At 30.7% G+C, this 18,553-nt stretch overlaps 1 protein-coding gene and 1 long non-coding RNA gene across 2 annotated transcripts; both read left to right on the forward strand.

Annotated features, from left to right (window-relative positions):
* Positions 1-480: 480 nt before the first annotated feature.
* LOC114759505 (uncharacterized) lies at positions 481-1,302 on the forward strand. The gene is made up of 3 exons (XR_003741925.1): positions 481-550; positions 798-877; positions 1,263-1,302. It is a non-coding gene; the product is annotated as an uncharacterized LOC114759505 (long non-coding RNA).
* Positions 1,303-12,490: 11,188 nt separating this feature from the next.
* LOC114759511 (BAHD acyltransferase At5g47980-like) lies at positions 12,491-15,178 on the forward strand. Its single transcript, XM_028948690.1, has 2 exons — positions 12,491-13,346; positions 14,526-15,178. Exons 1-2 carry the CDS (start codon positions 12,491-12,493, stop codon positions 15,176-15,178), a joined length of 1,509 nt encoding a protein of 502 aa, XP_028804523.1.
* Positions 15,179-18,553: the final 3,375 nt, after the last annotated feature.

Genomic DNA, 18,553 nt, shown 5'->3' on the forward strand with positions numbered 1-18,553 from the left:
TTAAAACTGACTTTCTGGGCCCCTCTAACGGTAAACTGACAGACGTTAACAGCATGGTGCCAGATGCTCCCTTTTGACAACTTCATGTATATTTTTGCACCCAAATAAACTTTATGGTGCCCAGTGCCCCTTGGAGTAAACTTTGTTGTTAAAATTGCACCTTAACCCTTGATTTTATAATTTACATTTAACTGTTTGTAAATATTTTTATATACAGATAAAAAGGAGGCATTTATTTTTTTATTCTATGGCCTTTGGTTCATGATAAAGCAGTAGCCATTGGTATTTTTCGAATCTCCTACGTCTGATGCAAAATGGACAGTCGTCGTAGGCCTTCTCATCTATGGTTTCTGGTCCAAATTTGGCCAGCCACCACAAGTTTTTTTTTTTTTTAATGTACAGTGTCTATTCCATGTTTGGACGAGACACCACAAGTTGTTCTTATATTTAAAAAAAAATCTGCCCTTTCCCTCCGTCCATTTATTTTTAGCGCGCCTCTTCCTTTCGTCTTGTCTGTCTTTTTTGTTCTCACTGGCAATCTTCAGTACGCGTGGGTCTTCTTCTCTTGCTTTGCTCTTCGACTCTACTTGTGTGTTTCGTTAGGCATTTTCTTCAGTACGACATGAGTTTCACCTCCTACACCCTTTTTCACTTTCATTTTGTTCATGTTTGTTCTCATTATTGTGGCTCCTTTCTGTGGGTGTGTGATGATGGCATGTTGGTTGAAATATCTTCTTCTTTTTCTATTTTTCTCCACCATGTTCGATTTTGATGTCAAGGTTGATCTTATGGTGCAGGGGAAACTAGCCCTAGCGGAGAACCCCGGAGGAGGCATCGCGACAGCCAAAAATGCCGAAGTCCATATGCAATAAAATAGGTTTTATTTTTGTTAAGCCTCTTCTTAGATTTTTCTATGCTCAATGCTCTTGTTCGTTGATTGGCGAGGAAATTAGGATTCTTGTTAACGCTATTAATTTTTTTCCTGTTTAAGTCATTTGTTCATTGAACGAGTTTGAGTTTTTAAAATGTCTTTTCTACAAGAGAAACAATAGATTTCATATCCTCTGTTTTCCCAGCACGATTTCAGCTTATAAAGTGCACAAAATCAATCGATTTAATCACAGAGAAATGCTATTAGATTTGTAGCATTTGAAGTGGAGTCCTTTTTTACCTAACCGAGTTATTCTTGCCTTTTTTTTTTTTATAGTGTTGTGTTCATCTTGTTATCGCATTGAAATATATTGGCTATTGGCCTGTGACAGTGAACAAGAGAAGCTCAAATCTTCTTATAGTGAAAACATATCGAAATGACGGCATCGAGTTTCTGAAAGGTCACGGCTTCGAAGTAGATGGGCAGGTTCATATATCGAAAACTCAAACCTTTTTTGAAGTTTTAAAATTCAATCATGACATCTCAATAGAGTACTTATTTTTTCGTTCTCGTGTTCTGTTTCCTCCTCTCTCTTCTTTGCTATTTCAAGCAGCAAGTCCACTATTCAGGTATGATGTGAACTGATAGACTTGAATTTCAAATAAACTGATCCATTCACTTTTTTGACTATCTTTCAGTCGTTTGATTGAGGTATATCTCATTGAGTAGAATGAATTAACAAAAATATGTATGTTTGAATTAAGACCAATTCCTCTAGTTATTCTCTTGGGGATATAGGTAATTTTGATATTTTTTATATTCGTATCCATCAAAACAAGCATTTGAGTGTTCTCCATTCAGCCTCGAATAAAAGCAAGATATGCTATAAGGAGGAGTTGTTTAGATCAACGAAGTGGAAATATTCTCATATTAGAAATCAACACTTAATCATCATTATAACAGATGTTTCAGCATCAACCAGCCTACTACTTACATAGCCAGGGTAACACACACACACACACACATTCACTAACTAACTCATTTAATCACTTCTATATGTGAGTCCTAGTGCTTGTTATTGGATCCCTTGATTGGAGAAGTCCAACTACGTTTACTCTTTTATCAGTTCCAGATTTCAAGGTTATTTTTTTAAATTATTTGTTAGCTTTGCTTTTCAAAGGTAACATCTCATATGAAATAATGTTCTCCAGCGGAGGATTTGTCTTTGGGTTTCTCTCATTCCTGCAGCAATACTTTCAGCTTAAAGAGAATGTCAGCCAAATTAGGCAGAGTATCTGGCTTTTATATTTATGTGTTATTACAAATTTATGCAATTGCTGAAATTTAAGTTGGCTTTGGCATTTTTAGTCCTTCTAACATTGGATATGGAGAAAAATGCTTGTATGTATTAGTTCATGAGTAGTTGGCAATTACTGGATTTGTGTTTTATTATTACTATTTTTTTTTCAAAAAATGACTACTTACGGCGTCTGTTGCACTGCGCAACAGAAGCCGTAAGTTGTGACTTACGGCGTCTGTTGCACTGCGCAACAGAAGCCGTAAGTTGTGACTTACGGTGTCTGTTGCTTTATGACAGACACCATAAGTCCTATCTTTCGCTTCTTTGCCTTCTACTACACTTCCAATAGAGTAGCGAAAGCATATTTTTAACTGAAGCCAAAAGGGGTATTTTGCATTAGTGCAATGATCATAGATAGCGTCCCCTTAAGCTTAAGAAATATGGACCCTTATTTCCCATCTCTTCTTCGCCAATGATCTCATCCTTTTTGTGAAGGTTTTGTTTCATCAAGTAGAAGTCATTATGAATTGCTTGAATAATTTTTGTAGCATCTTTGGCCGGAAAATTAGTCAAAGTGTTCTTCTCCAAAAATATGGATCATAACAGTTTATTGCCAGATAGATTCTGTAGGAGGGTAGTAAAACCCAAGAGTTTACTGCCTCTCAAGACATATGACGAGGTGGCCTTATTTCTCTTTATCTTTTTGTTATTTGTATTAAGAAACTTGCTCATATGATTCAGGAGGTAATCAATGATCATAGATAGCGTCCCCTTAAGCTTAAGAAATATGGACCCCTATTTCCTATCTCTTCTTCACCAATGATCTCATCCTTTTTGTGAAGGTTTTGTTTGACCAGGTAGAAGTCATTATGAATTGCTTGAATAATTTTTGTAGCATCTTTGGCCAGAAAGTTAGCCAAAGTAAGACAAGAGTCTTCTTTACTAACAATGTGAATCACAACAGGGCTGCTCAATTAAGTGACAAAATGAGTTTTAATCTTGCAAAGTATCTAGGGGTTTCGTCTACCATGAGAGGGTAAAAAATGAAACTTATCAATATGTGCGGAAAGAGATGCGTGCGATTTTCTATTTCTCGATGATTAATAACACCGAGTGTTTTCATAACTGATGTATATAAGCTGTGTTTACATCGGTTCCTCTACCTTCTACTATAAATAATAAATATTACACCATATGCATATACATCTGGTATAAATATTGTATCGTTATTTACAAAAATATTAGCACTTCATTTATTACATTGTTGGCACAATAACCAACATAGATAAGGCAAGGTAAAAAAAGATTTTTTTCTAGTAGTAACAAATACCAATTTGGCAATGATTGAGTCCCTCACATTGAACAAACATGTGCTAGATCTTGACTATGGAATAGCATATGTCAATATGAGATACTTGGAAAAAAGGTTAGGCAAGGGAAGAAGCAAATTGTAACTAGAAGAGGAGAAAGAAACTTGTAACGTGGAAAACTTGAACATAACAGGCATTTCTCCCTAAAGTCTGCATATAATCTTCTCTAGAGTGACAACTTGACTCCTCATCCATTGTGGCAGAAAGTTTGGAAACTGGGTTTATCTCAACACTGTAAGTCCTCTTTTGGTTATTACTCTAGGATCATCTTTTAACAAATTATGAAAGGCACCGAAGGGGGATTAGTGCTAATGCATCCGGCATTTGGTGCGATGACAAGGCTGAAGATACCCTTCATCCTCTTCGGGATTGCTCTATTATTAAGGGGTTATAGCTCTCTCATTGAACAGGATCAAACCGAACTCTTTTTTTTTTTTTTTTTTCCTGTGAGGTTTGGGAATGGGGCCGGTTGAATATTATAGAAGCTATTAGGAGCGATCTTGCCCATTAGAAAGAATTCTTTGTGATACTTTATTGGCTCCTATGGAAAAGGTAGAGATGACAAAATTTTTGAGAATGTGGGGACTGGTATACCAAGCCTCCTTCAAAGGACTAGGGCAATCCTTGCAAGTTTCAGTGCATCTCAAGTTCCCCAAGCTTTTATGATTAACTTGGGAACTACAGATGCATAGAAAATAGAGCTTTGGACTTACCTCATGGGAATGAAATGTACTTAGGTTGCTGGACATATATATAGAAGGATCCTGCTTCACAATGATTGTTCTGAGGCACTAGATCTCATGCGAGAAGGAAGAAATGAAGATCATGGACATTGAAACTTAATAAATGAATGTCGTATTATGGTTGAAACTGATTGCCTAGCAAAAAGTGGGTTGGACCTCTCTTATGGATTTCATGAAGTCCCTCTTATAGAGCTGCATTCTATTTTCACAGCTTTATCAGGGTACCTAAAAACAAAAAAAGGGTTAGCCAATGGATCAACTGAAGAAGGTGAAAACGCACTCTTGCAAATTGGTCCTAAAGTTCAGTGAAATATTTTATTGTATGATCAACAGTTGTAATTAGGTTGAGTAGAAAAGAGTTCATAATTACATTTAAGTAACATTGTGTATTTTTAAATCTTACATATATAAAAAAATCACATAGAAAAATGTACTACCTTCAATTCTAAATATAGAAGCTAGATAAGATATTTGTTTTGATCATAAATATAACACTCCAATTTACTATACTTTCCTTTTCTTTCTTTCTTTTTGCCAAAGCACCCGATTGATTACACTTATTAAAAAGGTTTCTATTAAGACTAGTTTTAATTCTGATGCTTATATTAAAGGGTTATTAGTAATTAATTTAACTACTTTTTTTAAATTTTTATAAATTAATTATTTAATTTTTAATTCTTATATTAAGAAGTGAAGAGAGTATTGTTCCTGGTAGACCCGTCAACATTCGAATTTGGCTAAATATGATTAATGTGTTATTAATAAAGAAGAAGAGAGGATCAACAAGAGAGTATTTCTCATTCTAGTAAAGGGTACTTAATATATTATACATGGTTTCTATTTATAGGTACAGATTTACACTATTGATAAAATCTATAGATTACATAATAACAATAGATAATTAAGGGATATATAGATAATGAGAGATATGGGAGATTATAGAAGATATTGGGAGATATGTGGACATCCACAAAGATATTATTATATTCATAACACTCCTCCTTAAATGTCCACTATACATTCATGTAACTTATTTAAAAAGAAAATTCAACCAGAAAAAACCCTATGGGACAAAAACCTAGAGGAAGAAAAAGAGCATATCATTTATTAATACACTATGCAATGCTACCTCATAAAAAACCTTGCTAGGAAAACCCAGTGGGAGAAAACCATAGACAAGAAAAAAGAGTGCAACGTGTATCTACTCCCCGCATTGACAACATTAGTTGACATCTTTGAGTTTGCAAAGTCTAATATAACAAACAAGCCTTCCAATATTGTAGTAATGAAAACATCAAATATTTAATTTCATAATCTTTTGAAAATCATAAGACAAATAGTCCTTTTATAGTTTACCCACATATAGATCATACTCTGATCTCTCAACACGAGGATCAAATGAAAATACTTTATTTACATAGCCAGTAAGATTAGTCTTAGATATCTTTAGATAAAATAATATCACATCCACAGTACCTTTGATGTAACAAAGAATGTTCTTAACTTCACTCCATCATTTTTATGTTGATGAAAAACTATATCATGCTAATTAGAAAATGACATGTCAAGTTTTGTGTGGCTAGATAAATATATATGTACTCAGTGACACTAAAATATAGTGCTTCTGGACTGAGTATTTATTCATCACTTTCTAGATGTCTAAATAGATCGTTAGTCCACATTTAAAGATCTCACAGCTATCAAAACACATAACAGACATGGCTTAATTGTCTACATAATGGATGTGACTTATCCATATTTATTCTTCCCAAAGCTTTCGTTTCAAATTCTTTCTTTCTTTTAAAGTAATTCGCAGCTTTTGAAAACTTATCAGCAGTTTTGATGCTATCATCATAAATAGTGTTGATATCAAACTCATTTTTAATCTTTTCACAAATGGACAAGTTGAAATATGTTTACATCATTCCTTCAGTCGATATTAACCATATATGCCTTATATAGAAACTTAATTGAGTAGTGTTCTTGAGACATAATTGTATGCTTTTAGAAACTTAAATTCTTCAAGGACTTTTATATATTATGATCCAGATCTATTTATGTATTGGAACATTTGAATTTACACAAAGATTTGAATCCTTGTGGGATTCACCTATAATTTCACTATATAGTGAGTCATATGTTATAGTCATATATTTCCAACACGCACATGAACAAATTTCATTCATTACCAGACTGCTAGATTGATAAGATATGTAATTTAATCCACCACAAGACTTTATTTTTCCTTTTATTATACAAATGCCTATTTACATGATACTAATATTACACTTCACGTGCTTGGGCTAGAGATAGACAAATCCCTATTATATTGTGTCTTCTCTTTTTTGTTGGCCAACTATTTTTCTATTTGTATCTTATGACAAATTTATATATAAGATTGTCATTTGATCATGTGATATCATCACTAAAATTATTGTCAACAATTTTATTTCTTTATCGGTCTCCTTTTCTTTTATGACATAACATATTGAGATCTCTTTATTGCTTTCAAACAATTAAGTCTCTTCAAGGGTCAAATAGTTATATCTTAACCTCTTTTGCAATTCATGTCTCCTTAGTATAATTATCATCATCATTCGTTCATTTTTTTTTTCTTTTGGAACCGATCATATTCTTATGTCTTTGCATGTCTTAAAAAATAGGAGTATTTTTAACTGAAATATAAGAATTAAGAATTCTCATTTAGGTCAGTAATTGCATCTAGCAGATATTAATAATATTTTGTGAATGCAATACTTTATGAACTTCTAGTTGATACTACTATATTTGAGAATCTATATTTAATAATAAAAATGCATTCTATGTGTTCTCTTTTTCAGCTTTTCATTTTCTCCCTCTCATGCTGGGAACATGTATTATAGGTCTTCCAAATCCATAAATCTCCTTTAAAAACATTATTTTGTTTCATTTAGAGACAAAAAAAAGGTTCTTATCCAACATTGATCCCAACTTACTTTTAATATCCATCTATGTGTATTATTGCGGTAGAATAATAGATATTACACATTCTAAAATGAAAAATGTCTAGTTCCTAATCAAAAGTCAATTATAATGGGAGAATTCACAATACATTGTTGGCTTGATGCATTTATGTGCAAAAATATATAAAATTAATCATCCCAACATTAAAATGGGAATTTTGTTCTCTTAAGCTTTGATCTAACTACTTATGAAGGCTTTTATTCATCATATAATCATCAGCAACATGAGGAACAATCACTAACAATTTCAATGAGAATCATATTAATTTCATAATCAGGAATTTATGTACTCAATGTAATCATTTGAACATATTTGCAAACTTCAAATTACAAGTTGATCATAAACATCTGTGACCATTTTATAGATGCACCTTTTACTCATAAGGTATTACTTTGATCCATATGTGTCTAAATGAGCCCATATATAATCTTGATACATTATAAATATGCACGGATCTGATTTTGAGCAAAGCTAGTGATGTTCTCTTATTTAGTTTTTTTTAGAACAATCAGTATATAAAAATTCTTAAATCATATACCATTTTAAAGAATCTTCTGGTTCTTTAATAAATGTCAATGCATATTTTTCATTATATTTTGCATTATTATGATCCGAGATGATCTGACCAGTCATGCTAAACTATAAATGTATAAACTTCTGATTTATTATAAAATTATTTTCAATTATTGGTAAACTTCTTGTTACCATATCATATTATTCATTTTTCACCTTAATATTTCATAAGGAATATATTATCAATTATGAATTTTATCTTCGAGATAATAAATCATAATATAGCTCTTCTATAGCCTTATTTTTCATCGTTTACTCAATGGTAGAAACTTGTGCACTCATGGAGAGTCAAGCACCACTGACTCTTCTAGAGTCTTTTCAAAAGGAACATGAGATATAAGGAATGACATGAATATTAATGATAACAAATTCCATCTAACATGATTCACACTTGTATTCTAACAATCTTCTCAAGTGTGCGTCATATAAACATACTTTTTTTATTTATGTATTTCAAATAGAGTGAATGGCGTATAGTAAGCTAATAACATATCTTTAACTTAAAAATCTGAGTGCTTCTTAATTCAGATATAGTCATGGATTTTAATTCAATTAAACTATCATCTTAAGATCCTTTGATGAACAAACATTCTTATATATATATATATATATATATATATATCTCTGTGTGTGTGTGTGTTTGTGGGTCATAATTTTTATTATTAGTTCTTTTTCTGCCCATAAAGAATGGGGAGAACTACATTAGTTATTCAAGAACTATATTGATTTTGTTACCAGTTCTTCAGCAACTTTATCAATCTTTTGTTATTAGTTCTTTTGAAACTATATCAATTTTTTTATTACATATATTTCTTCAGAAAACATTATATATAGTTCTTCAGGAACTAGCATATATTATTATTTCACTATATGATATACTTCACTTCTTGTTATGCTTTTTTAAAATATGAAATATTTATTTTTTTTCACAACATATATATTTTCTTAATATTTCATTATTCAAAAACATTACTCTCTTTTTTGTATGTATTCTGTAACACTTCAAATCTTATTCATAAATTTATAAATCTAACAAGAATTGAAAAGATCTATAAGGACTAAAATCAAATTAGATAGTTATGAAGATTTAAATCATAAGCCTTCGGGGCTATTTATAAGTCATTAGTCTCTAAGACTCTATATAATAAATATATTTTTAGAATATCATTTATGTCACTCTTTGAACCATTAGTCTTCAGGGCTTTAAAAATGTTATAAGTTATTCTTTTCATGTCATTCAATAACATGAGTGTAATTGTTATTGGCTATTTAGTAATAGAAAATTATAATATTAATAGATATCAAATTGAATGTCAAGAATATATGAGAATAAGATAAAAATAAAATTTAAACTTTAAATTAATTAAAATGTAAAATATAAATGTGATATGAAATAAGAAGAAAAGGTAAACTCTTATACTAACACATCCTTCACTATATAGTCAACAGTTTCTCATTATAAAATATATTTGAGCCATTAGTCTTATGAGCTACATTATTTATAGCTTTCAAATAAAAATTCTAATTATCATAATTTTTTTTATAAACAAGCCATATAGTTAGCCATATAATGATCCTCCATAGAATATATGGCTTTAGGTCATTTAATAATAATTAAAAAAAGATATAAGGGTTCATAGACATTTAATTTGAAGATAGAGAATCAAAGATATATGATGTCTGGTCATAAGATAAAAAGTTAATGTTATATGGCTTCTAGCCATTTAATCTCAAAATTAAAAAAATTGAAGATATTTGGCTTTTTAGCCATAAGTTAGAAAGTTAAAGTTATATGACTCCTGGCCATTTAATAAGATAAAAAAAAATCAAATATATATGACTTTTAGCCATAAAATAGAAGATTAATGTTATATGACTTCTAGTCATTTAATAAGATAAAGAAAAATGAAACATATATATATATATATATATATATGGCTTCTAGCCATAAAATAGAAAATCAATGTTATATGGCTTCTAGCCATTGAATAAGATAAAAAAAAATCAAATATATATGGCTTCTAGCCATAAAATAGAAAATCAATGTTATATGGCTTCTAACCATTTAATAAGATAAAAAAAATCAAATATATATATATATGGTTTCTAACCATAAAATATAAAATCCAAATTATATGGCTTCTAGCCTTATATTAGAAGATAAAGAAAAATCAAATATATATGGCTTTTGGCTCTAAGATAGAAAACCACATCTAAATGACTTTTGGTTATTTAATAAAATAAAATATCAAATATATATGGCTTCAAGCCATTTACTAAAATAGAGGATTATATATATATATGGCTTCTGACCATAATATAGAAAATCAAAACTATATGACTTTTAGCCATTTAATTTGAAAAGAATAGAAAATTAGAGTTATATGACTTCTGGCCATTTAATCTCAATGAGATGAAAAATTAGAATTATATAGTTTATGACCATTTAACTTTAGATGGTAACCCTTTAAGGATACTGCAAGTATCCATTAGAACTTCAGGTTCCATTAAAATAGTGATATCAAGTCAATAAGGAATAGAGGGGGAAAAAATCCTCCCATCACAATTAGTTTAGAAGATATAATATCTATATCAAAATTAAATTCTAGCACTAAAATGTGAAGCGAAATCTCCAATTTTAGTCATGGAACCCAATGTATAAAACAATAGTAAAAGATCTTTTCAATTCCATATAATGGTTCAGATTATCCTAGAAGATCGATTACAGATATGAATACTTTGAAACACCACATATACAATGTTCAAGATATTTTCATTTGAATAGAACATATGATATTTTAGGAAAAAAAATCATAGAGGTGATATTCTAAAGTTATGTTAAGGATCAAAGGTATATCATGCGTACCTTAGTTAGAGCTTCGTGCTGATAGTGTTATAAATAAAGAAAGAAATAGAGAAGAATAATAAAGAAGAAGAGGGGATTAACAAGAGAGAGTATTTCTCATTCCATTCAAAAATACTCAATACATTATACATTGCTTCTATTTATATGTATAACGTTACATCTTTGATAGAATCTATAGATTATATAATAATAGGAGATAATTATGGGAAATATTGAAAATTATAAGAAATAATGGGAGATATATGGACATCCACAAAGATATTATTATATTCATAATATAATGGATATTAATATTTTAAAGAGTTTTTCATGGACACATAGATGACTTTAAAGTCGCAAATTTGACTTTTTCCTAATAAACCAAATCAAGAGGGAGGCGCACATTCTCTAGTAAGATTCCATTTCTTGCAAAATCAGCCTCCAACTAGCTACGTCCTTTGGCGCCTCATTAATGTAAAAAATTGTAGAAAAATAATAAATTCTAACTTGATATTATTGTTTCATATATTTTTTATTATTCTTTAAATTGGTAAATAATGCCAGTGAAAGCAATGTGTAAATTCTTCCTCTTTCGTTGTTCATGAAATATTACCATTACATTGATTCAGTTCTAAATGTAAATTACTTGTAAGCTGTAACACATTTCTTTTATAGCAAAAAATATATTAAATTGACAATTTTTTTTAATTTTATCTTTATTAAAGTTTTCTTTCTCTATTCTTAAATAGGAGTAAAATTAGGATAAACAAATATTAAATATACTACAAGTGATTTATATTTGGAACTGGAATGGTATATATATAATATATACGATAGATTTTTCTTTCAAGAATCATATTGATATATATTGTTTATCACATATATTAATTTCTGTCTTACAAATTATTTGAGATTTCGACGTCAACACTTAATGAAGTTTTATAGTGACAATTATTTTGAAACAAAAATTCCAAAAAAGTATGCTTGCTACAAATCTCCACCATATCTTGGCATAATTCCTTTTATATATTTAGCTAAGACAAGTTAATTATTCATTTAAATTTTATTTTAGGCTCTTTTCTTTTTCCTTTGTTTTTTTTTTTTTTGAGCTAGATATTGAGAGATGGACGGATATTTTGGACTAAATGATTATATATAAACCAGAAATTCAAAATACATTAATTACCTACTAGCCAGTACATCGAATGTCAAACGAGACAGCTTGATTTCAATTTGTTTTTATATTCCATTTATTGAGATTTAATTTGATTTTTCTCGATGGCCAAAAAACTTGATTTTTCTAGATAAGATCCATTGAATTGGGGACTCTTCCACCCATAATTAGTCAAATCAATTAATAGCCTATATCCGTATACTTTTGACGCAACCAAAACAAAAAAAGATATCTACTTCATTGATTTTATTTATAATCTTAAAACACATTCTCAAAATTTAATAACCTTTTCATTTTACTCTTAATATATATAAACTTTAAAAAAGTATACATGAAAATAAAATAAAAATAAAATTATATTTATATAATAATTTAATGAGGTGGCTTATATTAATAACAAAAAATTTTTTTTTCTTTGCCCTATAATTATGTACATGACTAACAAGCTCTAATAACTTTTTATGCAGAATACACACACACATTCCTTCATATTAGATATTCATGACTAACAAGATCTAATCACATTTTATACAGAATACACACACACACATATATATTCCTTCATATTAGATATTCATAGTGATCAGTTCGTCCATCACAAGAGCAAAACAATGAAAGAAGTCGAAGTAGAAATCATTTCCAGAGAAGACATCAAACCTTCGAGTGCAACACCTTCTCACCTAGGAATCTTCAAACTCTGTCTCTTGGATCATCTCATTCCTGCTCCTTATGCTCCAATTATCTTCTTCTATCCCTCACATACCCTCTCAGCAGAAAACCCTAAGAATAATATCCTTCACCTTCTGAAGCAGTCTCTATCAGAAACACTAACCCTCTTTTACCCTCTCGCAGGAAAAATCAAAGACGATTTCTCCATTCACTGTAACGATGAAGGAGCCAACTTCATTGAAGCTAAAGTTAATTGCTCTCTTTCTGAATTCCTTACCCACCCTGACCTCGTCTCACTGCATAAACTTCTTCCCTGTGACCTTAAGATTCCCATGGAATCATACGTAGGATCCTACATTAGTAACATCCAAGTCAATGTATTTGATTGTGGTGGAATCTCTATTGGTTTGTGCATTTCACATAGGATTCTTGATGGGGCTTCACTGAGCAGATTTCTCAAGGTATGGACGAGTATGGCTACTGAAGAAAATCACAAGGAACTAGTGGTGAAACCAGAGTTACTGATGGCGTCTTCCTTGTTTCCGATGAATAGTGATGATAGTTTGTGGTTCAGAGAATCGTCTATGGCTATGTGGGGTTCTATGTTTAAGAAAGGAAAGTTTGTGACAAGAAGGTTCTGGTTCAGTAATTCTGCCATAGCTGAACTCAAGGTCCAAATAATGGTTGATTCTTCAGTATGTGGTGATGATGATGATATGGTGAAAAATCCTACGCGTCTGGAGATTGTTTCTGCAATTTTGTGGAAGTCTTTCATGGATGCGTCCAACGCACAATCTGGTAAGTGATGAATGGTTTTACCAAGTAGATTTAATTAATTTAATTATGTAGCTTCAGTTTTGTTTAAATTAAATAATTAAGTTATTGTTGCTAGCCATTAACTTTCGGATTATAATTTGAAAATCAAACCCTCCCAAAAGCTGACCTTTGTTGTTATTGTGTGTATAACTTGGTGTGAGTCTTGCTTTATTTTAATGCCATACTGGTTATGATAGAGAGGAGACTTTAGTTAGATTGCCAATTTTTATCTACTTTCAAATATATATTACTATCTTTTGTACTTAATATAAAAGCTAGATAATTAATTTGCAAAAATTAAAAAAATTAATTTAGTTAGTTATTCATAATAAATGAGTGTTATCTTTCTTAAAATATATATCCTTAATCATGTACATTAGAATAGAAACCCTTTAACATATGTAATCACCATGAACACTATTTTAGGAGGAAATAAATAAATGTGAGAGACAAAGTGTATTGAAATCTTATATTTAAAACCAAAATGAATATCCAACAAGCTATTATATTTAGGACCAGAGGTAGTATGATTTATCAAAAATTTCATGTAAAGCATCACCTATTATAAAGTTTTCCATTAGTTCTCAAAATCTTTTGAAATTATTTTATGAATTCATGTGCCGCTTAATTAATAATTGCTATAGTTAAATAATTGATGTTTAAGAAAATTCACATTGGGTATTACATTTAGAATAAAAAACTTTCTAAAAGCAGCAAGTACCACTAGAGGGAGTGGTCAAAAAGAGACAGAAAAGATGCGACTTCCATATAAATAAAGCGCACTTTGTTCTGCTTTGTCTTTTCTATTGTGTACAAGAAAAATGGCCAATTATTGTATCTCGGATGCACCTGAAAAATACTTCAGGATACTAGATATAGCATAAAATACTTTAGGGTATTAGATGCATTACAAAATACTTTAAGGTACTGGATGCACCAAAGAAAATACCTTGACCGGGATGCTAGATGTACCTTAACTCTATAAGTTATGCTGTAATTAAGTAATTTTTTAACCTTCTTAATCTCTCTAAATTAGTCAATTATGTCTTATATTAAAGACCGAAAGTAAAATATTAAAATTGTATGTTTTTTATTTCAAAAATTTATGTTCACCTTTTCTTCTGATGATTTACTTTCCTCTATATATATACACATACTCAGATTGCTGCAACAAGAGTACCCAATTGAAAAGAGCTTCTTTGGTGAGTCAACTGGTGAACCTGCGTAAAAGAATAAAAGACGATGAAGCCAACCTGGGTTGTCCTGCAGAAAACGCCATTGGAAATCTTCTCTGGTTAGCTTTTGCAAAGTCCAACATGGCAGACAACAAGAATAATAATAACGAGACAAGATTAGATGGGTTGGTGAAGAAACTAAGGAAAGCATTATCAACAATAGACGATAAGTTCATTGAAAACATGCGAAGTAACTTTACTAGGAAGTCAACAGTGGTCCAGTCTCTGAATATCAAATCAATAATGATAGGTGATCAAGAAAATGAAGAAGAAGAAGAAGTTGATTGTTTAGGGTTTAGCAGTTGGAGCAATTTTGGGTTCTATGAGGTTGACTTTGGTTGGGGCAAGCCCTTGTGGGTTAGCAGCATTGGCTCGTATGGTTCATTGTTTATGAACCTCGTCATTTTGGTGGATTCATGGTTTGGTGATGGAATAGAAGCTTGGGTTACCTTGGATGAACCGTTCATGGCTCATTTGGAAACCAACCCTGAGCTTCTTGGTTATGCTATATTGGATCCAAGTCCTCTGGCAACTGGTAAACAACTAGATTCTGGGCCTTGGGCTTTGTACAAGATCTGATACTATAAGTGATATGAATAGAAAAACTTGTTAATTGTTATTGATGTTTATGCCATACTTGTGATGAAGTTTCTTTACCTCAATAGAAGCTATAATCTGATTTTTATCTAGTTTTGGCATGATATGATTAATCAAACGGAAAAACAATGCTAATCCAATTTTTAATGTAAGATATATTTAACTAACTTGATTAGATTAATAAAGTTTCTTAACTTAATTATTTACTATAATAAATATGATATATTTTTCCTAAAATACATTTATTTAGGAAAAGAACTCATCACTTGGCTGAGGGAATATTGATATATGTGATTTGTGGGGAAATGGTAAATATGAAAAATATGTCTTACATTTAGAATTAAAACTAATTCTTTAGCTAAATCCTATGTTGAGGATCTTAGGAGTAATTTTTTATTTTAACAATTTAAAACGCATCCCCTATGGAAGAAGGGACCCACACACGCACCTCACTTTGAACCACTTGGGGTATAGAGCTCACAACTTCCTCTTGATAATTAAGATCTCTATTTAACTCTTAATTCCAATTACATACCTCTAATTATCATCAAAGAATCACTAAGGAACTGCTACATTCTCAAGTGGGTTTTGTAACATTTTATGTTTATACCAAATAACTTGCCTTGCGGAAGCATTTGGAATCACTTGTGAAGACTCCAAGTTATAAAAAATCACGTTTGAAACTTTATATGACCCTTAAGTATGAGAAAATACTTAAAAATTTGAAACTTTTTCATTTTCCTAGTTCAGGTAGCGACTTAGTGCTTCTAGGTCGCGACCTCAACTTCTCAGGTTGCGACCTCAAGTCATAGAATGCTTCTGCGTACTATTCACATTTCACTGAAATTTTTACCAACTTTAAAAATTCATAACTAATTGTAGAAAAATTGAAATTGAGTGATTCCAAGTTCTATGAAAAGCTCTTTGGATAAACTTTTGAGGAAAAATAGTTTCTGAACTGGTTGCCTTGAAATTTGAGTCCATTTTTCTTTGAAAATCTTACTGTTCATTTGGTCATTTTTGGATTTTTACTTTATTTTTGCTTAATTTTAGAAAGGCATAACTTTTTGCTCGGTTATCGGAATTGGGAAAACTACCTCTCATTTTAAAGAGAAAAATAAGATCTCTTTGGTCGCCAAATTTCATAAACTAACTCACTTGTTTACTCAAATTGTCATTAGTCAAACTTTAATCCCTTTCAGTTGACTTTTTACCCCCTGGAAGGGTAACTTAACTTAATTGACCATTTACTATCATAATATACTCTCATTAGCTATATTAGCTATTTCTAATCATGCTTGTATACTTCTAACCTTAGTCATACTATTGGAAACTTAAAGCATGCTTAATATTACATTTTTCCAGAATAGAAAGGTTCAAAGCCATATAATGGGGGTGTTTGGATATAACTAAACCATGATTTGGAGAATAACTTCTGGAGAATAGATTCTGGGGAGAATAGATTTTTTGAAGAAGTGATTCTGAGAAGTGAGAGTGTTTGGATAGTTGTTACCAGAAGCACTTTTTACATGTACAAATTACTAAAAAAAGCATAAGTTAATATGATAATTACAGAAAAAATATATTTTATAATATATTTTAATTTGAAGGAATAAAATTGTTAATAATATATTTTTTATTAACTAATTAATAATACATAAGATAATATATTAATAAATAATTAATATGTATATATATTCATAAGATATAAGATTAAATATATTTATAAAAAAATATGTTTATAAAAAAAAAAACAAGATACATATCCTATAGGCTCACACTCTCTCTTTTTTGCTTTTCCCAAAACCATGGTTTTGACTCAAAACCATGGTTTTGGTTTTTTTAAGGGTGTTTGGGTGATTTTTTCCCAAACCATGGTTTGGGTTATCATCCAAACACCCCCAAAGTTACTATGGCTTACTACCTCTTCAAGTAAGAGCCAACTCCTTTCCTTTACCCTTAGTAGTTGAAGGCCCTAGGGTTTGTTTAAACATTGGGGTAAGATTCTTGGGGAACCTTAGTAGCAATTACATACATTATCAAGGTCACACAATACATTGTAAATCAAGCTACACGTATGCATACTTTAACTTTATGTTCATGCTATGACAAGGACATATCATCATAAACATTCATGGCACTCAACATAGCATAAGCCAAGGCATAATTTGCATAGAGGAAACATCATATAACATAACATAACATTCATCCACCTCATAGCATAACAGGTTAGCAAAACACAGCCATAATCATACAAAGTAAGGTGACACTCTAATATAATGAATTGCAAAGCTACCTTGAATGCTTTCCTTCCTAGAATTTCTCTTCTTCCTTGCTAACCTTTCCTTCTCTTGTTGTGTATGGCCTATTAGGCAACCAATGACACAATATTAAATATTGTTACAACTTCATAACTTAACATAACCCCTTAAACCCATTTTTCTTGCTTCTTAGGGTTTATTTTTCTAGCTTTGATTCTTGAACTTTCTTGGGCCTTTCCTATACAACTTTTCATGTAGAATCCATTTACCATATTAGTTTTATGAAAATCCAATCCCTTCCCTTTGAACTTGACTTGGCCGAACCATATATATAATTATAGGGAAAAGGATTTTCAATCAAACTAACATATAATTACTTAATCCTTAACCTTTAACCATACTTAATCTTAACCATACATAACCTAAACCCTTCTTATCCATTTTGAGGAAATTTGGGCAGCACTTTCCCTTAGAAAAATGACTTTTCATCATTATTAAAATAGCCTAAAACCAACATATCATCATTATAACTTGAAATAGAAGAGTTGTAGAAGCTTACCTTGCTTCCAAATGACTTTCTCTCACTAGAACTCTTCTCTTTCTCTCTCTACATGAAAATTTGCAATAGGTTTCCTCCTTGAAAGGCTTCACACAAAATGAACATGTGGGAGGGGGTATTTATAGGCTTCAAATTTCATTAATTCCACATATGTCCTTCTTGCATAAGACTTAATCTTGGCTCTCCAATTTTTTACCTCTTTCCAAATGTACAAATCTTAGGCTATGTGGCTTAGTGTGTTGACACTTGGATGGTGAGTCATTAGGGCTCATGTCATCTCTTCTTATCCAATAAGATTAATTAGGCTTTAATCAAGATTAACTCTCTTAATTCCTTGATTAATTTGGCTAATTACCCTTCTAGAAACTTTTGACTTTTCAAAGATAGATGGTTAAATCCTAGCCATCTAATAAACTATGTTTGCCATGTGTCAAGATCTTATGGAAGATGGCTTAACCTTAATCATCTTACTTATCCCTAATTAGATTTTAATCTAACTTGATTTATTATTTTCTTTTCCTTTTTCTTTTTATTTTC

This window comes from Neltuma alba, unplaced genomic scaffold, assembly GCF_004799145.2.
Source record: "Neltuma alba isolate B1F8T4 unplaced genomic scaffold, ASM479914v2 tig00010857_pilon, whole genome shotgun sequence".
Classification (NCBI taxonomy): Eukaryota; Viridiplantae; Streptophyta; class Magnoliopsida; order Fabales; family Fabaceae; genus Neltuma; species Neltuma alba.